The sequence below is a fragment of the Ammospiza nelsoni genome, chromosome 8, assembly GCF_027579445.1.
Source record: "Ammospiza nelsoni isolate bAmmNel1 chromosome 8, bAmmNel1.pri, whole genome shotgun sequence".
Lineage (NCBI taxonomy): Eukaryota > Metazoa > Chordata > Aves > Passeriformes > Passerellidae > Ammospiza > Ammospiza nelsoni.
The window spans coordinates 18014964-18040616 of NC_080640.1; the positions used below are offsets into that span (position 1 = coordinate 18014964).

The following is a 25653-nucleotide window of genomic DNA, read 5'->3' on the forward strand; positions in this document are numbered from 1 at the left end:
TATGTGTATAGGGAGATCTCCAGGTGGAAGTTTTCATGATCTATGCAATGTGGCAAATTCTTTGGATTATATTGCTACAATTGCAGTATCAAGTATACTTCTGGATCCTGCAGCCCCTGCAGTCCAGTGATTATGTGTGAACCTTGGATTTCATTTTTGACAAATGTGGTTAACAGAGAAAGCAGGATCAAAGGGTGACGTGCAAATTCAAAACACAGAAGAAAAATTGTGTGTATACATATATATATATATAGTGATTTTTATTCCAGTCTCATCATATTCTGTAGTCTGTCATGAATTTTAACCCCGTGTTTTTAAAAGGTTTGAGAGCTTCATGTAAGAAGACAGGTGCTACTTGTGGAGTGTGTAGCACAGTGTTGCTGTCAGAGGACACCTATAGCTGCAGAGTTTCCTTGTGCAGGGAGCAACACTGAAGCAGCTGCCATTTTCTGCTTCACTTCTGATGCTTATGAGAGCAAGCATGTGCTCCAGAATTTTCTCTCACCAGAGAGCTGTGTTTGCTGTTTGGAGAAGAGTTTGCATCAGCTTCATCATCTCATAGCATTGTAAATTCTGCTCAAGTCTGATCATGCTTTAGTCATTGTGTCCTTGGCCACAGAGAAGCTGTGAATTTCACAGATTAATTATACTTTGGGTATAACAATATCCATGTTAAACATCATGACTTTCTATTTCATTGGATGCCTCCTTGTTCCTGTGTTCTGAGAGATGGAAAACAGAAATGGAGAAGTGAATGGAAGAACAAAATCTGTATTTGCTATCTCCTGTGCTTCCATCCCAAACACTGAATCCTAGGCTCCATAATGTTATTAGCAGATGTGGCACAATTTGAGGTGTTATTCCAGGAAATAGTGCCAGAGATTCTGGTGGCATCTCAGCTGCTTAAAATCAGATTTGTTGTGCTCACCAGTTAGCATTGTGGGCAGGCTCTCCCTAACCTGCAGCCTGTTGTGTTCACCACAAGGGAAGAGAAGACAATAAAAGGGTGAAGAATACTGAGGAGCTCATTTGTGCCTTGGGTTTAAGGATTTCCATCACTTTCTAAATATTCTTTAGTGTGCTTTAAATACTGCCTGGTGTATTGACTGGCCTTCAGGTGTCTAGCTGTGCAGAACCATGTTACTCAGAGTATACCTTAAATAGCTAGGGAATACCTTACTATCTTGCCAGTCATAGAATATTTGAGTTTGAAGGAACTCACTAGGATCATCAAAGTCCCAGCTTCTGGCCCTGCACATGAGCTCTAAGAATCACACCATCTTCAAGAACTGAAGCTTTTGATCCTGGTACTGACTTCATTTATGGTGAGAAGCACTCTATTCTTCAGGAGTGGGCAAGGGGTGGGCCACTAAGTTCAGGTGAGTGTGCTGTGTACAGTGACCACAGACCTTTTAACAGCTGAAGCAGATAAGCAGGTTCAGAGAGGATTTTTTGTTGTTGTTGTTGTTGTTGTTTGTTTGTTTTCTTTTCCTGAAAAGAGAGAAGTTTTCTCTAACTTATCCAATAGTGATAAAATTGCCCAGAAGCCTGGTGCAAGGGTTTTGCGTGGTGACTGCTGCAGATCTGCAGTCACATGAGTGCATTTTGTGAATGGAGTGGTGGCCTGACCTCTGTGAAACTGCACAGGGCATTGCATGGTAAGCGTTTTTGTTAATGACAGGCTTCTTACCCTGAGAGCGAGAGCTGGGCGGGGTGAGTGTTTTCCTGCAAGTGAAGTGCCTGGGTATTGGTTCACATGCAGGGAATTGTAGTCTCTTCCTCTACCAGTAATTCAGCTGAGTTATTAATTCAGGCAACTTCTCTGTAAAGAGCTAAAGCAGAGGCAGTAAGCACCAAAAATCCTGCCCAGGTCAAGGAGTGTAGCTTTTCCTAAATTTTGTTAGACTTTCCAGCATGTCCCAGAGCTGTGGAGGTACTCTCAGAGCATGCTGAGGCTACTGTGGGGAAACGTTCCCTTCCAAAACTAGGTTTCTGCTTCTGTTGCTTTGAGAGCAGATGGGAGGCCAGACCAGGTACCCGTTTGCCTGCAGCACAGTAATATTGCCTGTATCAGGAAGGATCCAAAGTGTGGCACGCAGACAGCAACTGTTGCTCAGCTTTTCCAGCTATCTGGAATAGATCTGACAAGCAATTAGAGCATGAATATATTACAGGGCCGATGGGGGATGCCTTTGTTAAAACTTGTGACCCATACTTAGCTGCTGTTTACATTGGCGGCTGCTGCGAGGGTGGGCAAGACCCTACCTGCCTGTCTTTCTGCTCTCCCCTTCCCCGCGCGCAGCGCTGCAGCCCATTGGATGTTTCAAATGCTTTCTGCACAAGTCATAATTAATGCCGAGCTGTGGAGCTAAGACCAGATGTGCTGCCGAGATTATCTCCCAGGGCAGATCGGCTGCTCTGTGCTCTGTAGCGCTGTGTGAATGGAAAGCTGCCAGTGCTGGGACTCAGAATGTGTCTGATGCCTGAAGTCAGGACTTTCTTTCTCTGCCGCTCCTGCTGTCTGACACTGCCTGGTTTCTGCTTGAAGCTCAGCGCCTGTCATGTAGCGAAGTGCTGCACAAGAACCAGAGGTATGAGATGATTTTCCAGAGTTTAGATTTGTTATGGTTTTCTTTTGCTAGAGGAAAAGCAGATATTTAAGTGTAGCCTTAGACAGAGGCTAAGAATCTAAAATAGGAGCTGACTTTTCAAAGAGGGAAGGAGTGGGAAGGACGCAGACTATGGCCAAAAATACTACTGGATACCAAGCTAGCATGTGAAGATAGTTCTGGGGAGAGGTGTTTCTATTTCATATCTACAGAATATTTAAATGGATGTGTGTAGATGAGAGCAATCAGCTTCTAGTATATGGACACTGCTCTTTCTGGGAATAGGGTCAGAAGACACCAGGTTGTACCACAGACTCATTTGTGTGACTCTGGGCAAGTTATGTTGTCAATTTTTCTTGATTCCTAGTGGTCTTTTGCCTCCTTTCTTTCCCCCCTTTTCTTGCATTTAATTGTTTAGTTGTTCAGGACTATCTCTTTTAGTACACATGGCTCCAACCATGAAACTCCTTTTTCTGTTGCTGCTGCAGTAATTCACGTAGTCTGTGCTTGGGTGGGCTAGGGGAGGGGAAGCAAGTTAAAGATTTGTGTGTGTTTTGTGCTGTGGAAACACACACATTTCTGAATGTCTGCCCATGATTTTTTCTCAGTGCTTTCATGTGTGAGAGGGACAGATAAATGGGAACTTAAGAATGAAAGTGGGAAGGTAAAAGCAGGCACTTACCTGTGCAGGTGAGCACGTACACAGTCTTTATATCCATAAACTGCCTGTCTGTGAGGCACCACATGCGTGCGCGGGTGTATGTGCTGTTGTGGAGCAGCATCCAGGTGTAAGCCTGATTATCTTCCCACACATCTTTTAACGTGTGGAATAAGCTGCACGTACAGCTGACGTAGGTGTGCCTGGACTTTTCACACTTTAGGTAGATGCGGAGTCCTCAGTCCTCCATATGAAGAAAATCTACTCAAAAACTGACTTTATCTCTGTCTTTATTTTGATTGAACTCAGAGCCTATGATGAGGAAAAATGTAGCAGAGAGCATATATTTTCCTGCCCACTGCATGTCTGGACAGCATAGCTGAATGTATAGGCTTTGTATGCCTGGAGCTGGTGGGTGAGCTGTTCAGGCCAGGACAGAGAGCCTGTCTGTGTCTTAGTCAGTACATCATTCCTGGCTTGCTTTTTCCACAAAGAGTCACCTAAATATTTAAAGAACAGAGGCAGCTTGTTGGAGTAGAGGGAAAGAAATTCTGTAGCTCTGCTAGCTCATTTTTTTAGTATCTCTTGAATCTTTCTGAGATTAAGGATGTGGTTCCAGGCATGCTGGAGTTTTTTTCTGCTTTGAAATCAAACAAAAGGGCCTAGCTATAGATAAGGGTATGACAAGGAAAGTTAACCCTTAGGTTGCTAGTAAACTTTTGGCTTTATTTCCAGCTTAACACTGTCTGGAGTGTGACTAGATGGCACTGGCTTCCCTTCTTTAGAATGAAGAAAAAGACTTTAATGTCTTCCAGCGGGATCATCAAATGGAGTGAAGCGCTGCCAAGTTCAGTCTGAGCTGCTGGGCCCAGTGATTAAAAACAGGCCTGTGCCTTGAGGAGCAGGCAGATGAGGCTGTGTGTGACTGGCTCCACATTGCTTCTCCTTGCAAGGCTGGGCAGTCCCTGTCCAAACTGGAGATGCTGTCATATACTGGGAGTTTCAGGCACATTTAACTGCACATCACTTCTACAAGCTCTGAGACCTGACAGAAATGAGATGAATGATACAGAGCCACAGAGCCCCAGTTCCTCAGTTTGCCCTGTGTGGCACTGGGAGACTGAAGTAGGCACATCTGCTAAGTCTGTTCCCAGTGTGACTGAGAGGGTCCACGTGATAATTCTCCCAAACTTCATCAAGCAGATGCCCAGATAGCCAGCCTGAAACTGTCAGCATCTCAGAGTTCCCTTTGACAGAAGCCTTCCAGCCCACTCCATAAATAGCTTTTAGATTGCTCTTTCTATGTATCTTAACACTATTTTTCTTTTCTAAGCCATAGACAAGTTCTGCAGCCACTGCAAAGACGAGCAATTTCTCCAAGGCCAACTTTTCAGTCCAGCTAACTGCAACTCTTGTGCTTTTCCTCTCTTAACACCAACCATAATGCTCTTACTGCCAAAAGACTCAGCCTGGGTGCAGTCCTCCTTCTGAGCAGCATCTCTGGTTGCCCTTGCTTATGACTCAGCAAAAAAATAAAAAAAAGTAGGATAGAGAGAAAGAAAAAGCATGGAGCTGCAGTGTAACTGAAAAATGTAACAAAGGAAAAGTTGCAGTTAGCAAAAGACTTGTCTTGGGTGAAATATTTTGTCTGAGCAATGTTTGGTGATCCTTTCTAATGCTTGCCTGGAAAATTAGGGTTCAATTTCAAGGGAGAATGAAAGTCATAGATCTGCAGCTGCAGTTGGGTTGGAGTGGGGCTGCCAAAACTGGGTGTGCGGCAGCTGAGGGAGAGCTGGGCTGCGAGAAATCTTTCACCCTGGCAATGACGTGAGTCCTCTTCCCATCAAAATCACCTATACAGACTGTGTGATCCCACTAGCACAGCCCTTCAGCAGACACTGTCACACAAGAAGAAACCCATGCTTTTGCCAGCTCCTTTCACTCATCCTGTGATAGGTAGGTCATCTTCTTCCTCAGTCATGTTTGTTTCATGCCTGGTTTTTCTTGTTACTTATTTGTAATGGTCTGAATGGAGGTGAAGAATACTGCAGTATAAGAATATTTCAACGCCTTTATTGCCTCCAAAGACTGCTGTTTTCATCAAGGAGAAAAGTGTAACTGACCTTAGTGTGTGAGGAGGAAAGATGGGATCCCCAGTATCTGGCTGTGCTGGAGACACCCACAGTGATGGTGAGACTTGTGAAGGGTCCATCTGCTGCTCCGAGTCTCAAAGGAGATCACCCTTCTATCTCTTAGCATCACATTCCTTTACCTCTGTGTTGGTGGTCCATATTTGACTGTAGTCCTCTTCTCTCCAGAAGTGACTCACTGTAGATTGCACCTACAGAAAGCTATTGCTGTTGTGATCCAAGTTGGCTGTGAAGGCAAGGACTGATGCTGCCTGAAATGCATTGGAGATGCTGCTGATCACAGACCAGTCAAGGCTGGGGAAAAGTAGATTCTCTTCAATTGAGATTATGCATGCACTTGTTCTGCCTGTGCTTGCTTATGTGTGTGTCTGACACTGCCTTTGTCCTTGATCTGAGTTAGGTGAAGAACCTCAGAACATGAGCTTAGAGGAGAACACTGTGCATGTGCTTTATGCCTGGGGAATGCAGAGCATTTACCTCCTTCCCAGAGTTTTCTCTAGACAGACCCATTAGGAAACAGATTCAGCAAGCAGGGATTTAAGAAAAGAGGGCTGCTGTTGCCCCGACACGTGCCACGTCCTGACCTCCCTGAATTTATGTGTCTTGCATCTGGAAAAGTGGCTACATATGTCATTTTAAGGAAATAGATATGCCCCATCATGACAGCAGGGATTACCTGATGGGATTACAAAGCAATCCATGCAAAACCAGAAAGAGATTCTCTTTCCTAGAAGCTGACTTCAGAGGCACCCAACTCAGTGAAAACTCAAAGAGATTATAAATAAGAACTAGTAAAACCTTTACTCTGCAATAAACCCAACACATACAGTGATAAAGATAAGTCACTCCCATGCTCCAGGGCATGCTCTCCTGCCAGGATGAGGGAATTTCCTTTGAGACTTTTCATGGCCCTCCAGCTTTGATACTGTAATGCAGTTGTGTAGGTTGTGGTGTAAGGAAAGTTTCTGTCTTCTGATGTGTAACAAACAGGCAAGGAAAAGAAATTGGGCTTCAGGATTCTTCTTGCAGCTTTCGTTCAGTGAGTTGAACCTGATAATGAGGGTTTGTTTCACTGAGGATTCAGCAGGCTTGGACTGAATATAGAAAGAGGTATGGTTTGACATGGTGTCTCCTGTAAAGAACAGTGATGGATGGTTAGGGAATATCCTGCCAGGAGTTACTCTCATGAATTTAGCACTAAAAAAAAGAAGACATGGTCATTAGTGGGGGAAGGTAAGTGGACCCTTCAGAAATGACCAAAATCCCTGGCCTGGTATGACCACATATGTGCAAGTATTAAACACAGCTTCAGGCTATTGGGTGTGAAACAGTGTGACTCCAGTACTGCATGCTGCTTTTTTTTATTTTCAGACCTGCAGGTTTAACTGAGTGTTGAATGAATGACCTAAAGATCCTTGATATCTACGGAAAACTTCTTGTATGTTTGAGAAATCCCTGAGTAGAATGTCCTACCTGCTCTGGTCTGGTTTCATCCGAAATTCTGAGAATAGATTCTGAAATTCTGGAAGTAGATTCTGGGATTCCCTCACTTACTGAACTTTTATTGCCAAAACATTATTAACTTGGATACTCTCTTCCCTTACTCCACCAAACATAGTAGGGTGCTAGAATTAGTGTTTCAGAACTCAACTCAGCAGCAGTCCTTTTAGATGGAGCAGTCTCCTAGTAATAGGGATTGAACTAAGATCTCTGGCTTACACAACCCCTTCTGTCTTGCTGAAAAACCCGATGCCAGACAAGTGGCATTCAGCAGCTGGTATTGGCCAGGAACTCCATACTCCCCAGAGAAACAGACAGTGCTTCATACTTAATGATAAATGTCTACAGTAGATCTGACTAAAGAATTAACCTAGGCCAGTCTGGTTTTACAGAATATGGTGCTTCTGATACTTTCAAGATGCAGGAAGTACAGCACACAATTTTTAGTAGGAAGGACAATGGATTATACATTATTTTAATATGGGTTTTTTTTCATTTTAAATTTTCATTCAGCAAGTGTAATGCAAGGAAAAGAAATAGAAAGAGTCTGCCAGGATGGTGGAAGATTCTCCCAATATCCAGTTTTGATGCTGACAGCTGTACTCTGCTCTGTTAGCAATCCCTAGTGGGATTGCTGTCTGTTGGGCTGGCCAGCTGCAAACTAGTGGAGGGCAACTGTGTGACAGCCTAAGCAGTGGGTGCATGCAGCAAGGACATGTGCCCCATAAAGTCAATGTAGCCTTTGTTTTGGTCTTCTTGGGATGGGAGCTGCAGTGAAAGTATAATTACTTAGTCTAAATCCAGCACAGCTGTGGATAACCATAAACATAACCTTAAACTCACCTTCCTTGTGTATGAGATATAAACCAGCTTAGGGCAGAGAGCAGTTTGAAGCACTGTCAAGCAGAAAAAAAATAATTCGTCATATACTTCTTGTTTTTTAAAATAGCTTTATCCTTCAGAGTCTGTTAGAAACCTTCCCAAGGCTGCCCCCTCCATGTGAGCGCTTCCCCGCCGCGTGCCCCAAGCAGGAGCTGAGGCAGGGTGAGGCTGACCCTGACTCTGGTGTCTGTGTCTCTCTCTGTGGTGCAGGGATCTTCGGGCAGCGCCTGGAGGACACGGTGCAGTACGAGCGGCGCTATGGGCAGCGCCTGGCCCCGCTGCTGGTGGAGCAGTGCGTGGATTTCATCCGCGAGCGAGGCCTCACCGAGGAGGGGCTCTTCCGCATGCCCGGGCAGGCCAACCTCGTCAAAGATCTGCAGGACTCTTTTGACTGTGGAGAGAAACCCCTTTTTGACAGGTGAGTTGGCATTGTCAAATTCAGGCTGGTGTATGTGTGACATGTAAAATCTGCCAGGAATATCCATGCAGTAGCAATCCTGGCTTGCTTGTTCTCATGTTCTTTCCACACCGTTATTCTCTCTGTTGAAAGCGCTGGTGGAGCTTTCTCCCACATGGTGGTGGATGTGGAGGCCTTTATTCAGCTCACTGGTGGAGCAGAGCTCATTGGTCTGTGTGGGGCTTCTCCAGTGTTTCAGCTTTAGCACATGTTGAATGAAAAGCATTGCTAGATTTGGGTGCAGCACACTGAGAGGCTGGTGGGATCCCATCAGAGAAATGGGTGTGACAGAGCTGAACTAGGTGATGTACTGCTTTCAGATGTTGAATTCTTCCAGCAGACCTGCCTGGAGCAATATCTTGACTCTTCCTTGTCACCAGGTATCAAAATAGTCACCATCATCTGACATGTTTTACCTGGCCTTTATGCCAGCAGCTGTTTTGTAGATGCTCAGCTTAATATTGGTTCCCATGGGAGGAGTGCCAGCCCTGTCTCAGAGTGCTCATCCGAGGGCAGCAAGGGAAGGGCAGCTCTCAGCTGTGCAGTCTCTGCATTGGCCCTCGGGCAGTCAGATGATCAGAAAGATAAATGCCATCAACGCCTTCAGCCAACAGCTGTCCTTACCCTGTAACTAACATTCCATCCACTCTGTCATGAGTACATCCTGCCTGGAGTGAAGGTCAGCATTGTGCAAAGCTCAATAGCCCTTTGTGAAATGGGGCTTGACCCTAACAGAGACCTTGAACTTCAGGGATATTTGGATCCAAGGGTGTTGTGTAGATCTGGTCTGATCTCTATCACAGGTCCATAAATGAGATAAGATCTGGGATCTTGTCTTGCAGGCCTGGCACCATTTCTTGCTGGTCCTCACTAGCCCAGGCTTTCCAGGTGATGCCAGTGGCATCTGGTGTATTACCAGCGCACTAACCTTGGGGGATTGCTTCCCCTAGACCTGCAGCCAGTCTCAACCTTGCCAATCCCTTCCCTTCCTGCCTACCACTGCAGGAAGAGCCAGCACTGTCTCCTGCGTGGGCAGAAACAGTGTTTGGTCTCATCTTGGGAAGTATATCTGCAGAGTTTATTTGGAACATTCTTCTAATTCTTCCCTTCCCTCAGCTTCCCAGACCACCCATCCTCCTTTCTTTGATTCCTAACCACAAACAGCATTTGCTCCCTAAATGGAAGTGTCAAACATTTAGAAATATTTCCATGAAAAAATAAGTTTGAAATCATCAAATTTTCTCAGTTAATTTTTTCTTAAACAAAACCTTTGTGTTTTTAACTGAATGTCTGGGTGTTCTAGTTCAGAATTAGAATTATCTTAATTCAGTCCTTACACTGTGGAACAGGAGTATCTACAGAAGGAATTAATTAGGAGTGAAAGTTTCAATTTCAAGTTTTATTTAGCCTTATCTAAATTCTTTGTTATGTAGATAAACCAAGCCTCCACACAGCATTTTTAAAGCAAAATACAATTGTACAATAGTTTGGATTGGAATGGATCCTAAAGTTCACCTCCTTCAAGCCCCTTGCCATGGGCAGGGATACCTTCCACTAGATCAGGTTGCTCAGAGCCCATTCAACCTGGCTTTGAACACTTCCAGGGATGGGGCATCCACAGCAACCTCTTGCAGTGCCTTACCCCAGCTCAGGTGCAGAAAGCACCTTTATTTCCACAGGCATTTGCACTGGCTAAACAGATCAGTGCTAAGTCTCCCCTTTGAGAGAGGCACCAAGGATCTCCAGGAAGGGATGGCTGCCTTGTGTGTGTCGGTGTGGAATGCAGCACGTTCACTGAAGGGTTCAGTGCACAATCAAAGGAAGCAAGCCTGGAGTACCCGAATAGTGGAAAATTGAGGGTGTCCCAGTTGTTGCCTTTTGCTCTTTCCACCATTCCCCACACAGTCTGTCTCACACACCTGTGTCACAGAGAGCAGGAAAGGAGAGGGAGTTCCACTCTGGCTAAATGAAATCCTTCTCCTCCTAGCAACCAAAATTTTCTGTATGTGTAACTACAGCTTATCTCTGTATGGCCTGGGATACCTTGGCAGCAGAAGTGTGAAATCCTTATGCTTCTTTCCAAATCAGGTGCAGTGAAAGCAATATCCTTTCTTATTTCCCAGCTGCAGTCAGTGCTTTTAGACATCTTTTGTAACTACAGTGATATCCCAGGTTTATAGCCTGCCTTCCCCATGATGGATCAAACCTCTGTGATGGCTGACAATTCAAATATTTATTTTTAAAAGGCTTTCTTTTCCGATGTTCTCATGAAAGGCCAGGTGTTGCTGTTTTGGAAGTACCTATAGCAGTCTGCTCCTGGTGCACTTTCATGTTGACTGAAAGTCTGGCTGTATTTCATATGGCACCATGGATGAACCAGTTACTGCAGCCAGTGGCCCTGAAGCTCTGTTCTGGGCTCTGCTTCTCAGGGATAGTCAGATTCACCATCCATGCCTGAAACTCCACACTAAAGGAAAAACAAATAATAAGGGTATTGATCTCATTTGTAAAACACTATAATCAGCTGAAGAAAACCACTGTGTGAAACTCTGATACTCTTAAATATGATGGAGCTGTTTAATAGGAATAACATAAGCAGGATGAGGAGTATGGGGTATCTGCTGACAGTTTCCTGTTGTAGTTTTTCCAGTTTTCTTTTAGCTGTGTCTTCAAAAAAAAAAAAAAAAAAAAAACAAAAAAAAAAACCCAACATATTAAATAGAAGAGATTTAGCAGCTGGGTAGCTGGAAAGGGTTCATCATGGGATCTGACACCTCAACCCCAATTTCAAAGAAAAGGAGAAAGAAGAGGGAAAAGGAGTTCCTGGACTAGGAGAGAAAATAAAAGCTGATATCCTATCATAACAGATGGGCTAGGATGTTCCAGATACCACATGCCAGGCAGCCATACCAAAAGGCAATAGAGGACCAGGAGGAAATACAGCTTCCTCCATTTCTACTGAATGATTGAGCAGGGCACGTGGGAGCCCAGCCCATGAGCTGTACATGTGTGCTGGCTGGGGAGAGCATCAGGGAGGACCAGTGAGAGACTCAGAGGTTATGTTTCACAGAGCAGGGATGCATCTGTTGTCAGTGCTGTGTGATCACTGTGCACTTGCCTGCACTATTCCTCACATTCCTGGTCCGCACTGGCAGAGGAACCACAGTGTCACCCTGCCTTAAGCAGTATTATGGACAGGCATATCCCTTCCACTGCCTGTGTTACCTGAGGTGCATTTCTGTCTTGACAGAATGGAGATTTCCCTTGTTCCCAGGCAGAACTTCCTGCCTACTACCAATGACTAGGAAGAGCTTCCTTCCATGTGCCTGCTTTGTCCCTAAGAGGGCCCTTGATACACCCCCAAAAAAGGCATCAAGCTTTGGGGTAGTGTGGGTTTCTAAATTTCCTTCCCTGTTCTCTGTTGCAGCAACACAGATGTTCACACTGTGGCGTCCCTCCTGAAGCTTTACCTTCGAGAGCTGCCAGAGCCTGTCATCCCCTTTGCCAAATACGAAGATTTTCTTTCTTGTGGACAGCTACTCTCAAAAGATGAGGGAGAGGTCAGTGATCCTTCTAATCTGCCTCCTCAGAGGATGTTTCCAAGAATCAATGTAGTACAGGTTTTTTTCCTCATCTCTTCAAACTTGATTTAAATTAATGAAGTCCCTGGGAACCTTTCCCTGAATTTTCCTGGAGCTGTGAATGGGGTGCTGTTATCACAGGCTGCTACTTTAAAAAAAAGTCAGTCTTGTAGCCTGGTGCTTCTTTCTTCAGAGCAAAGCTCTTGTGTAGCATAATTGGCAAGAGATGCAAGGTAGGAGGAAATCTGGATTCCTTTCCCAGCTTTGCTGTTCACTCACTAATAAGCTGTATGGAGTCACTCCCTTTGTGTTTTCCATTTTATATATCAGAACACTATACTCTTCTTCCCAAAGATTTTGGTGGATGAGACATTGATCAGTGAAATGGTCTTTGTATTTCATAGAGGAAAGTCATTATGAGAAGGCAGGCTATGATATTATCCCAGAACTAGGGGGAAATAATGCTATGAATACTTTGCCAGAACCTTCTTACAATGCTCTTCTCTTTGGTTTCCAGGCAAGGGAAAGGGCTGACAAAAGCTACCAAGTCCGTGGCAGTCATGGAGTAGGATCATTTGCAATGTGTTTGATTGATCTTTTTCATCCATATTGTGGTGCTCCCTTAGCCCTTTGCAGATTGCAAAGGCACATTAGATGTGGTCTGATGTGGGTGCCACCTTCTAGGTCACAAACCTAAAGAGGCTGTTACTTGTGTCTTGTCTTTGCTAAAGAAGCCAAGGCCTGAGGGCTTGTAAGTTGTGGTCCCCAGTTCTGTCCCTTTTCTGTGTGTGGTCTTGTCTTTGTCTCTGGCAGAATTTGTAGAAACTGTTCCTCACAGTGAGTCTGGGGTTCACTTTCAGTTCAAGTGGCAGAAGGCTCTGTGGAGATTGCCCTTTATGATGCCCACAGGAAGATGCTTGTTTGCACGTATCAAATGGATCATATATATAATATGTTTTTATAAGTTTTTATGGTTAAAAGGCAAATAAAAAAAATAATGTAACCTCTAGTCAACTGTGAGAAAGCAAATTTCCATGCATGACACAGCATGTTACCACATGTGGATATGTACCTACATTCTGGACACAGCCGCATCAGGGTGCCAGTGCACTAATGTTGTATTTTAGTGGGTAGATGTGTGTGTCTACTCCCACCAAAACTTGCTCATTTTCTGCCTTGTCCTTAGTGAACTCAGGCATCTCTGCAGGGTGCTGTGCTACACACCCCACAGCTGTTATTTCACAAGAAACTGCAGCATTTCAAGGGCAGTGGAGCTGGTTTGATTTTGGTTGTAAGATGTGCAGACTGGGAAGTTTTGGATCCATTAAGCACTATTGCACAAGAGTAGAGACACTGCCAAATTGGGCAAACATAATTGTACATCACTGCTCAGCTTATTAGCTATGTTGTTTGCCCGATTTTGTCTGCACAGGCTGCAGCAGTTTGGGAAGCAGCATCTCTGTGAGCAAGGTCAGACTCATATGACTTGTAGGGCAGAATTCTCTTTAGATTAGAAAGGCAATGGGGAGCACTAGGTAGCCAAAATGAGCACTTAGAAAACAGCACTGCTCATAGCTCAGAGTTGTTTTGTTAAGGTGCTGTTGTAAACAAAAGCAATTTTGGTACTGTCAGGGAAACCTGGAACCCCAACGTGGGCTGTTTACCTTTTCAGAAAGGAAGGTGGAGTGCACACAGCAGGGGTGGAGAGGCTGTACGTGCGCAGTAGCACGTGGAGCAGAATGCAGCACTAAGTCATGCCCAGCCTATGGGTCCTGACTTTCCTCCCACGTGGAAAATCCCCCTGCTCACAAAAGTGGTTTCAGTGAAACTATAATTTTTAACATGTAATGGTAAGCAGGGAATTTAAAAAGCAAACATTTTGTTTTGTAAAGATATTTTGAAACAATGTGTAGTTGTACTGGTTTAATTTGAAGTACTGTTTTCTTTTAAATTTTCACTTGAAAGTTTTGAATGAGACTTTTGGACTCTTAGCATAATTTTTTTTTTTTTGCATGGCCACCCCTCACCTCACACCCAAAAAATCAGAATTGCCTACAGCAAAGTAGCCTTTCAGATGAATTTGTGGGACCTCATGCTGCTATACTGGGCCTATGGATAGATATTATTGTGGTGTTTATTAGCCTAGCTCCAGTACTGCCCTAAGTTTTTATTCAAATTGCTTTTCATCTTCATTCTGCACCCAGCTGATCCCTGGTGTTTGAGTGCAAACAAGGCTGTAACACAGACCTTGGGTGGTGCTGAGGTCTCCAGGTGTTTCAGCAGGACTGCAGCATTAGAAAAGATTTGATTCTGATCCCACCTGACTGGGAGGAGGGTTTGAAAATTTAGAGCAAGAGGGATCTTCAAAAGCCTCAAAACTGATTTGAGTCTGAGCTACCTTTACACGATGATATTTTAGCCTTCCCTGCTACCTGTACATTAGAGAGGCACACAGCAGTTCAGTGGATTGAACACAGGTATTCAAGTTTGTTTTTTTTTTTTTTCAAGAAGCATCTTAATTTTTTATGAACATTTAAAGTGTTGCTAGTTTTCCAGCCAAGCTAGAAGCTCTGATTTGGTGCTGATCTGTTACACACATTGCAAAATCCTTGGGTTTGGGATCATTCATTGGAAAGCAGCATTTTCAAGGAGGTAAGAGTTATTTCTGCAAAATCCCATGATAAATAACAGTACAGTGCTTCTGTTGCTTGCTGGGCTGCAGGCATTGGCAACGACCAGTGCTGTTTGTCACTACAGGGGTTACAAGTTTGTGTTTTCCCCTGTGCTGTCACTGTGGTGTTCCTAGGCTAAGCCTCTGCCTTATGTGGGCCAGGCCTTGGAAAGGACAAATCTGGCAGAGCTGATAAATGCTGCAGTAGGAGAGAGAACTTTTTTTACCTGTCAGGTGTTTGTACTTCTATGAATATAAAGATACTCTCTGTGTAATCCCATGCCTGAGATTCCTTGTGACAAAGCATGGATTGTAAATTCTTAGAACTGTTTTTTCTTTCAGGTAGCATCTTTTACCTTTAGGTCATGTTTCCTGCTGTTCACATCTGCCTAAGTGTCTGTTCCAAAGCTTTCTCTTACATCCAGTAGAGCCAATGGCATTTTAATTCAGAGCACTTGAAATACAGTGCCAAATGTCATCCTGATTTCCCTATTTGAAATAAATTGGGTTACAGAGTAAAATTCAAGAGAAATTAGGTCTGTTAGCTCACCTAGTTCTGGTTCAAACTTGTCACTTGGAAGTTGATTGACCTGAACAACTGACCTGAACTTTCACACCAGTAGCAGCTGTCTCTGGCTGAAAAATTTTTAGAAGTTGAAAAAAGAGGATTGAGATTTTCAGAAGGGACTGGCCTTTTAATGGTATCTCCATTGCTGTCACCATTAAACAAGCATAAGTACCTGTATATTTAAGGTAATAAGGAGGCACTACACTATGGATCCTTGTGACTTGTCTGGACCAGAGAAATCAGGAATACATTGCAAGAGTTTGGCCAACAGAATTCCCTTCCTAACAGTTCTTAAAAAGGGGAGTTTGAAATGAATGTTCAGCTGTACTTTTTTGGAACCATTTCCTTCTGGAATTTCTCCATCATAAGTTCACAGCTATCACTCTTCCTTAAATGTGCTTTGGTATCTGTTTTTCCACAAAAGGTTTCATTGAGTCCAAAAATAAGCAAATCTCCAGGGCAACAGCAGCATTGAGGAACAAGCAAATGATACTTGGGATTGTGGCAGGACAATAACCTCCTGAGTCAGAGGTTTTCATTAGATGATTTAAGTAGCTTCAGGGCTTTAAGTCATTCCTTCAGCTGATGTGTCATCTTACATTTTAATGTAAAGACAGAAATATGTCCCCGGTCAGAATGACTGCAAATGGAAGTATGTAATTAAAAAGGAGGCAGCTGAATTGGACTCATTTAGCTTTTTCAAGAAAAAACTTTGCTCTGCTCAACTGAGCATTACTTCAATGTATTTACTGCACTCAGTGCCTCTGAGTTTCAGATAGGCAAAGGCACATCTGCTGATACCAATGCCAGTGGACAGGCTTTAAAGGCTGCAGGCCTCACTAAATGAAGACTTCTATCTCAACCATTAAAGTTTACAGGAGGATTTCCACTAAGAACTGAATTGAGTTCTGGACATTGGGATTTTGGTAAGGCACAACACACTGGGTGACACCTCTTCTAAAGGAAAGCCTTTGTGTTATCCTCTGTTGTTCAGCATTTGGCTGTGGAAAGAAGACTTTGTAGTCCTAAAGGAAGGTCAGTCTACTTTGCAGCATTTACATTAATAGCTCTGCTTCTTGTTTTTCCTGTCCCTCAGGGTACCCAGGAACTGGTTAAACAGGTGAAGAATTTGCCCCAAGCCAACTACAACCTCCTCAAATACATATGCAAGTAAGTTAAATTAATTAACACTTGGAAAAGTCTCTTAAGTTTTGTGAGGCTGTCTTGTATGCAAATAATATACTCTGAAAGTATGAATATTCAAAAACCACCACTTAAGTGTAAGTCACAACTCCTTTAAAAATGTGGAGGTGAATGCAGCCTGCCTGAAGGAAGCTCTTGGTTTATCCAAGAGGATCAGCCAAGCAAATTGCTGCCACCTGCAGCCTTGGCAGCAGGCATGAATGATACTGATATATTATATTGTTTATTTCAGAAGCACCTACAGATCACTAAAGGTAGACACTTATTCCAGATACTGTACACTTGGAAGACTATGACACAAGCTGAGTAGCAGATGCAGTCAATAGCCAGGCTGGCATTTGCTCTGGCTTGGAAGTGGGGTTGGTAGTGGCTTCCTCTTGGATTGCCAAAGACCCTACAGCCTTGTCTCCTTTCATGTCTGCTGATTTTCCCAGGTTTTGGGTTGCCTCTTTATCTGGGGATTGGAAGATGACTTTTGAAGGCTGCTTCCAACTCCAACCATTTTATGGTTCTGTTATCTATATTTTGTTAGATTCAACCCAAGCCACTAAGTTCTTTCCACAGGCTGCTAGTTCTCAGACAAGGATATGACTTATTACTTCTGTTATAAGTGTAAGTGAAAATTTGCCAAAGTCAATCCATGTAAATTGAGAATTTCTATAAAATGCAAAAATCTGTCCTTTCAGACCCAGCAGTAGGCTGGGTCACTGCTAGGTGGGCATTTCTGGCAGAAAACATCCTGTCTTCTCTGGTTCATACACTGGGAGGGATCTGGGGTTTCACTGAATATCTAAGCTACAGTAGTTCCTCAAATCATTTCAGGGGTCAGGGTTGTATGAAAACAGGACAAAACTCAATGCTTTTAGTCTGAGAAGTGACTTATGAATTCCGTCTTCCTTTGATTTTTCTGGGGGGTTTTTCAAGGTTCCTTGATGAAGTTCAGGCTCATTCCAGCATTAACAAGATGAGTGTCCAGAACCTGGCTACAGTATTTGGACCAAACATTCTGCGGCCCAAAATGGAGGATCCAGTGACCATGATGGAAGGTAGGTGCTGTTCTGGGGGATGGCACAGCAGCTGTATTTTGGAGCTGTAAGTGAAAGCCATACATTCCTTGGTAGCTGTATCAGTTGCCTGCAGAGTCAGAACAAGTCAAGCCATCCCTTTCATCAGGGCCTGTGAGGGATGTTCCAGCTGGCATCTTATCCCACTCACCACTGGACTGGGAGTGTCTCTCCTCTCCACCATGAGGAGATGCCTCTACGCCCCTGAAACTCTTTCTGAGCCTATTGCTAAAATGAAAGCTCAGCTGTTTTTTCAGGAGGATTGTGCTTAAGTACCAAACTGCAGTCATTTAGTATTGGTGCATTTCAGTGGTTATACTGCTCCCTGTAGAGAACATCCGAGCCATGAGGAGAGGACTGTAGTTCTGGCTGTGGCACAGTGGCCACAACTAAAAGTGTCTTAGAAGTGTTGTCTTCTAAGGAGACTGTATGGATCAAAACTTCACATAATCAAAAATAAAAGAGTTAGTTTTGGATGTAAAAAAATCTGAAGCTTTAAAATTATTTGCTTCCAAACAAATCAAGCAAGTTGACATTAGGGCTGGGATACAGCTCTTCTCCCAGGTTCCACTGAAACACAACTACTATTGTGTTTAGCAAGGTTTTTGCATAAAGTTTTGTAGGATTTTGGCAAGCCTGCCAAAAGAATTGATTAATTAATTAGGCACAGATGGGGATGCTGTGCCCAGGATGCCTGAACTTGGCTCTGGTTCTGCTCCCTAGCTGTAGAGCACAGCTGACATGCTATTCTGTGTGATGCCAATCCTTCACTGAAGGTCAGTGTTGTCATGCCTTAGCAGCAGCAGTGCCTTGAGCTCTTCACAGGTCATGTGCAGATGTGTCTCCCACGATGGCAGCTCACTGTAAGGCAGCAGGACACCCTCAGAGCATGACCTGATGTATTATAGTAGTTTAGGGACTCAAAGCCTACCTCAGAGCTGTGGGCCATATTATTAAGGGTGCATTTGATAGTTTCCCTGGCTATATTATTAAGGGTACATTTGATAGTTTCCCTGGCTATATTATTAAGGGTACATTTGATAGTTTCCCTGGCTATATTATTAAGGGTACATTTGATAGTTTCCCCTGTCTGTGCAGAAGGTGCAATATCGGGGAGGAGCAGGGAGTGCGGGAGCAGTGCTCGTTGTTCACTGGTGGAGCTGGGGACAGCTCTGAGCAGCCTGTGTGCGATGCTGGCACTTCCCCTAGTGGCCACGGGGCCAGCGTGGCTCTCGCAGCCTGGCAGCAGCGTGCTCCCTGCCCAGCTGGCACGGGGAACGGCTTTGGGCTCGCATCAGCCCAGGCATTTCGTTCTGCAGCTCATCCCATGGCAGGGGTGCCCGAACTGTGTGGAGGTGCACATGTGCAGGTGCTGGGGTCCCTCCTCATCATCGTGTAAAAACACTACAGTGATCTGACCCAGAATTATGTATTGCCACAGGTCTGAACTGTAAAAATATTGGGATATGTAGGCTGGATTTTTAGACTTAATAATGATAGCAGGATTGGCAATGTTTTTATTTGAGTTGAGAATTTAGTTGAGGTTGGTTAGATAAAAGTAACAGAGAAGTGGAAAGACTTTTTTTTAGCTTCAGAGTAGCCTGAGTTGCCTAAACAAACTGATAATGAGATCTTAACAAAAAGCACTCTAATTGTGTCTCTCTTCAAATTTAACCCATGCATTTCAAATAGAAATTCCTGAAGTTTGACAGCTAAATAGTTAGGAATGCCCTTATCTTCAAAATATTAATTCTCTTCCTGCATTCACAGACATGAAATAGAAGTGGTAGGTTAGCTAAGTACATCTTGCTATAGATCAAAAACTCATCAATAAAATCAAGCTCTTGCCTTGAACCCTGAGTATGTTATTCTCTTTCAGACAATATTAAAAATAGAATTGCTTACTCACCCTTCTAAAGGTTTTCCTCTTTTGTAGGAAATGATTTATATTAGATTTGGTAAGTGGTGTTCTCTATTATGTTCATAATGGTCTGCTCCACTCCTGGAAGACAGTGGCAGCACGTTTCTCTGGGTTTAAACAACAGAGAGCACTTTCAGCACTTGCTGTACACCCTCTGCAAGTGCATATATAATGCAGATGTTATAGTTCCTGCAAGTTTCTCTAGACACTGAGTACAGCAGAACGCCTGAGCTGAAATTTGTAGTTTTTCAATAAGAATAGTTCTGGGCCTGTTCAGACCAAGAAACTGGGTCCAGCCTAGTCATGCCAACAGGCTGGGGTGAGTCGCAGAGGTCTTTCATGTCTCCTCACCTGCTTGCCTTTGTTTTCCATCCACAGGCACCTCTCTGGTTCAGCACCTGATGACAGTGCTGATCAGTGAGCAGGGGCGGATCTTTGCTGTTCCTCAGGCGGATGTGCCAGGGAGCCAGCTGGAGATCAAACCAATGCGCCAGCGCAGCACTGTCGAGTGGATCTCCGAGGAGGACGGGGAGGACAGCAGGTCACAGAACAGCGCTGCCAGCCCCACTGATTTGCCTTCTGGCAATGCTGTGGCTCTGGAGGCCACTCCAGGACCTGCAGTGAAAATCACTCCTCCAGAGCAGAGTGGCAAATCGACCCAGCCTGCCACGAGCCCCAGTAAAAGAGTGCAGACGCTGCCTCCATGGAAATACTCCTTCCGCCAGCAGGGAGCACGGTCTGTGAGCCCAAAGCTGGGCAGCTCTTCCTTAGACATCCCCAACCTCTCCTCCAGTGGGAACTGGTTGATGAACGGCCTGTACTCCCTCCGAGGCCATCGCCGGACAGCCTCTGGGGAGCGAGTGAAAGACTCGTGTTCCTCCCAGAGACTCTCCACTTATGACAATGTCCCCTCATCCAGCCTGTCCCTCAGCACCCACAGCATGGCCAGCACCACCTGGTCCACATCATCCTGTGAGATCTCCGTGATGGACTCGGTGAGCAGCTGCCCAGCCTGCCGGGCCAGTGACTCTTCTGCTTTGAGCTCCCTAAAAACCGAGTGGGTAACTCAGGGCTCGCTGTCCCAGAGCGAGGGCAAGACTGCAGATCTGGAGAACAGCATGGACAGGTTTGAAGCCTGCAGCAGCAGCAGCAGTGAACAGAGTGACCCGGCTGCAGCTTCCCGAGACTCTGTCCAATGCTCCAGGGCCTTACAGAGCTTGGTGGTGGAGCTAAAGACAGAGTTGAGCAAACAGAGGACTGAGTATGAGACTAGTATCAAAAGGTAATGTCTTCTGCAGGGGCACAAGGAAGTCATCTGTCAACATTCTCCCGTCTGAACATGGGTGTGGGCTGCCAAGGGTACCAGGTTCTCAGCCCTGAAGTTTGGGGTTGGGTGACAGCAGATTTGCTTCTGCTTTTTCCTTGCTACTCTGAATCCAACATTTCTTTCTCTGATTTGAGAGAGCATCAAAAAGAAAACAAAGGGGACACAGGGAAATCCAATGCTTCATATTCTGTTGTGTTCACTGTAAATGAGAGCTGCACAGGTAATGCCAAAGTCCGCTCTTAGTGTCAGAGAAATAGCAAAGCAAACATCTTGTAGGGAGGAATTGGGACACAGGATGGTCAGGCCTCAACAAGGATAATCTGTGCAGGTGCTGATACTTGCACCAGACCAGTCTGAAACTGAGGGCTTCCTATTCTTTTCCCAGCTCCAGCATTCTTGAGGAAACTGCTCTTGATTATTTTCCACAGGTTTTTTTGGAGTGGTGGTATTTGGGACTGCATCTCAGCTGTAATGTTTTGAGCAGCCCTTTTGTGTTGAACTTCTACAAACCTCACTTTTGGTATCTGATGGAGAAGAGTGGTCCTTGGCTGATGGGGCAGCCTAGCTTGGAAGAGCAGCAGAAATTGTGTCATTTGCCAGCTGATGCTGTACTTTCCATTTGAACTCAGAAAAATTCATTTCAGCTTTCAGGAGAGTTGTGTGTACGGCTGGGGCTAGGAAGTAGGAAGTATTAATAACAAAGGAGTCATTAATTTGTGTGATATGTTAGGTTTTATGAGTGTATGTGATAATAGAAAGACTTTTAGGAAAGCATTCAGGGGAAATATGCACATGAAATATTGGTGCTTAAAGGGATTAGATATATTTTAATATACAGCCATGTGCAAAATTGCACACCATATTGTAATACATGCTGCTCTGCAGCACCAGTACTCTGCACTGAAGAAGGGCTGTAGTCCCATTTCTTACCAAGAGTTGAGTTCTCAGGGTTTGGGGTTTTTTGTTTTTGTGTTGTGTTACTGTTATACTCCTTCAATTATTAAAACTCAGATTGGAACCTGAGGTATGAAAATGCTGCCAGTCTCCCAGACATGGTACCAAAAGCACGTAAGACTGTTGGGATTGTGTAGCACAGCTTTAGGCTGCGGTTTTTGGCACTTTTTTCTTGTTAAGGTAGTTTCTCAAAAATGTATCTGAACCGTGATCTCTTCCCATGGGCCAGTTGTTAAGGTAGGTATTCCTCCTGCTATCTTCCTGCTTTATTTTATGATTTCCTCTGGTGGTGGCTTGCCAGCCCCTTCTGTGTTTCTGGCTCTTGCACTGTGCTGCCTTGGTGTGTGGAGCTGGAAGGAGAATCAGGCTGTGCAGCAGTTCCAGTTCCCACCTAACATCCCCAAGTGGGAGAAAAGCCCCACCTTGTATTAAAAGTGTAAGAAAGAGCTCATGAAACACCAGCAGCTGCTAGCATGGGATGTTGGGAAAGGCCTGTGAATGAGGGTGGAAGTTCATGACTTACATGGTTTGCTTTTTTTGATGCCCTACTGATACAGAATGGGAGGAGGTGAGGGTTATGTGCCTTACATTTAATTGTGCAGAGCTGCCCTGGCAAGCCTTGTTGCAGGGATACAGGTTAATAAACAGAAATACCAGGCTGCAGAACCTGGAAATGTGTAGCTGCACATTCTTGCCTGCTGCCTGGGGGAAGAGATGGTTTCCCACCTTTTATCAGTAAAACTGTTCCAATGATGCCTTAAGCTGCTGCAGGAGCATCTAGGAAGACCTGTTCTCCATTTCAGCTGTTGAGCTGCTTCAGCTCCAACACCTGCCTTTCCCTGCAGCTGGACAGGACAGAGAGCACTGTGGCTCCAGGGGAGGACTCTAAATTGGCCAGGTCTGACAGGGCGAAGTAGCTGAGAGGAAAATGCCTAATGAACTAAAGAGTTTCATAAAACCAGGCAAGGTGCAATCACTCCTTTTTGTAATAAACAGGATGACTCCAGCTGTTTGGGCCTACAGCCTGAAGGACTGTGCTGTCAAGTCTAAGAATTTCAAGCCAAGTTTTTCAGTTCTGAAAAATTTTGCAATGTTTTTACTACATCTGTAGCAATTTATAGGTGCAAAAGTATGTTCCTTTTCAACTTGCATGGAAGTCTGCTACTATGGAAAGACAGGAGCTAACTAGCAAAGAAGGGAGGCTGCTTAGCACAAAAGATTTAGGCTGCCTCACCAGCTTTATTTTATTGAAGATAATTTAGTCCCCTGAAATTGTAAATGTGCCTGTGTGGTTTGCAGAACTGTGTGTATCTAGCAGGACATGTTTTAATGAAAGAATATGAGCTTTTCTCTTGGCACGTACATAAGTGAAGGGAAAGCAGAGTGAGTACCTGCCTGGGGCAGAGGTAAGGAACACTTGCTGATGGAAAAGCTGTTATTTCTCATCAACTGCCCATTTTCTCTCTCTTAGTCAGAGGGAGGCAAGTTTTATTGCCTTCCTGTAACCACTCTGTTCCCGAGCATTTCTCCCTCAAGGCTAATATAATTACCAGACATTCTCTGTTGAGTTTCAGTAATTCATGTTTACCACCTGGCACTCTTAAGAAAGTGTAAGCATTGGGAGAGGACTGTTATGAATGTAGCAATGCTGTAAGTGCTGTGACTCTGAATAATTCAGTCCTGAGTCAGCAGTTCAGGCTGCTGTAGTTGACCCCTAAACTCGGTGGTAGAAAATGTAATTGTCAACTCAGAGCTGTTACATGTGTGTGGGGCAGCATCCCAGCTTCAGAAGTGTCATATAACAGCTGACTCTGTCTGGACATAAAGGTCTGCCTTCATCCACAGGGACTGCTTTTTGTTGGACTTGGTGCAGGTCAGTGCACCTGTGACTTTGATTTGTTGTGAAAACTGTGACAATCAAACTACCATCTTTAGCTGTATGTAAGGGAGCAGAAAGGAAAAGTTTAAGGTGATGCATTGCCCCTTGTCAGTGATAAACTTCACAGAGAATACCATCAAATGGTTGGTGAGGAAGGACTGTGACCTCATTCCTATCCGATCCCTAAGGATGTTTCTCTATATGGGATATCCATATAAGGAAACACAGTATCCCTATATGGATAAAGATTATTTTGGGATTATATATACTTGAACTCTGCCTAAGTGAGGAGTTAAGGAGTTAATCAATCAATCTCCTCAGGCAGGCAGTCTGGTGCTGGAAAGTAGGCATTGTTTTCTAACATTTGAGCATTTTCCTCAAGATGCAAATAAAGGAAGCTCTGCCCTAAATTGAACAGTAATGAAATAGCATTTATTCTCTCCTTTAAAACTTCCTCTTAGAATATGTTAAATTTAAGTTGTTCCTCTTAGTTTTTTATAGTCATCAGCATTATTTATCCAGCCACTTTAAAAAGCCTTTTTTTTTCTTCTCGGTTGGTTTTAAGAATTGAAGAAACAAGTGCAGATCTGAGGAACCAAGTGGTTAGATTAGAAGAAGAACTGGACCAAGAACGAAAGAAGTACACGATGCTGGAGATAAAGCTGAGGAATTCCGAACGCGCTCGTGAAGATGCTGAGAAGAGAAATTACCTCCTGCAGAAGGAAATGGAAGAATTTTTTTCAACATTAGGATGTTTAACTGTTGGGAGTCAAAGTGCTAAAGTCCCCAAGTAGAACAAATATAGAAAATCCTATTCCTGACAAAATGAGTGAAAATGCATATTTTGTTCTGGTATACTCATGTATCATGAGTAATTCTATCGTGATTGTGCTCTCAGTGACACTTGCCCTGTTGTCTCTATATGTGCTATAATATTTGGGCCAGCTGGGAAAGACTGCTGACCATAAAGCTTGAAAATTTAGTGTCAGATTGCCAAGAAATAGTGGGTCCCCTCTGTATCCACAGAACAATAAGATACTCTTCTCCAGAGTGTCCTGCTGCCATCTTAGGACTCAGCTGCACCATCCTTTTGTTGGCTCAAGGAGAGTGGAAGGTCCTGCAGAGTGGGTGGATGGCCAGAACCAACAGACAAGCTGAGCCTGGAGCTGAGGGATCCCCACACATGTGCTTGGGAAGGTGGCAGTTCCAGCCTGTCACCACAGCCAGGACATTTGCCAGATGGATTTAATGAGGTGGCTTTCACCCTACTCCCTCCATAAAGTTTGTTCAAATTTCTCATTCCTAGAGTGATATTATTTTATGAAGATATTGCGAAAACAAGGTCTGCAAACATGCTGAAGATGCCAAAATCTTGACAATTCACTAAAACTGTCCCTTACCCACCTAATGTTTTTAGTGTTTCACAAAAATGCAGCTTTAAATTAAACTGTGATTAATAATGAGATTGGCTACACAAACTCTTTGGAACTTTAAATATGCACATTTTGCCTTAGGTATCTGAAGGTTTTCTGAGCCAAAAATAGAGCAGTATTAGCTGCAAGAAAAAAAAATCTTCTGAGATGATATATGTATTAAGGCAGAAGATGGAAGATCCTTATCATCAAAACACATCCAAACTTTAATAGTAAAACTTATGGTAAGAGAAATCAGTGCAATTGGGGTGGGGGTTGTCAGGGTGGTAAAGGGGGGAGGGTGGGGATCTATCCTTAAACTTTCCTGCATAATGTACACTTTCCTCCCTTGTAACATTTCTCCTTACAGCAGCTGATATTTTTGTTGTTAGTTCTTACAGGGATATGAGGGGACAGGAAGAATACTGCACACAACCCATCATCCCAACTTCCTTACTTCTGCTAAGGAAAAATCATTAGAATGAAGCTGTGAGTTCTGGTAATTTGCTGCTGGGCTGACTTCCCTTCCACGTGATTTCAAGAAGTTCTGCATAGCATTTGTAACACCCTGTGTCATGCAGAGCCTGCACACAGAAAATTGTTTCACCAGATTCAGCTTGAATTTCACCTGCAAGCCCAGCATCATTCACTTTGTCTTGGCACTCCATCTTTGACATCCTGAGGTAGCTTGGGAGTCTCTAAGGAGAAAGAATTTTAACAAAAAGTGCCACAACAACATGAACTGGCTAAAGGGAAAGTATGGACTGTAACAAAGAAGATTGCTTAAAGTATTTTGGAAAAGTGCCCTGAATCTCAT

General features: G+C 44.0%; 1 protein-coding gene across 1 annotated transcript in view; it reads left to right on the forward strand.

Annotated features, from left to right (window-relative positions):
- The window catches only part of ARHGAP22 (Rho GTPase activating protein 22), a 52103-nt gene extending 27216 nt beyond the window's left edge, over positions 1-24887 (forward strand). The window contains exons 3-8 of the mRNA XM_059477653.1: positions 8010-8217; positions 11684-11816; positions 16173-16246; positions 17204-17325; positions 19643-20546; positions 23990-24887. Of these exons, the coding sequence (XP_059333636.1) occupies positions 8010-8217; positions 11684-11816; positions 16173-16246; positions 17204-17325; positions 19643-20546; positions 23990-24218 (1670 nt within the window). The 3' untranslated portion in view covers positions 24219-24887. The remainder of the gene's footprint in view (positions 1-8009; positions 8218-11683; positions 11817-16172; positions 16247-17203; positions 17326-19642; positions 20547-23989) is intronic.
- Positions 24888-25653: the final 766 nt, after the last annotated feature.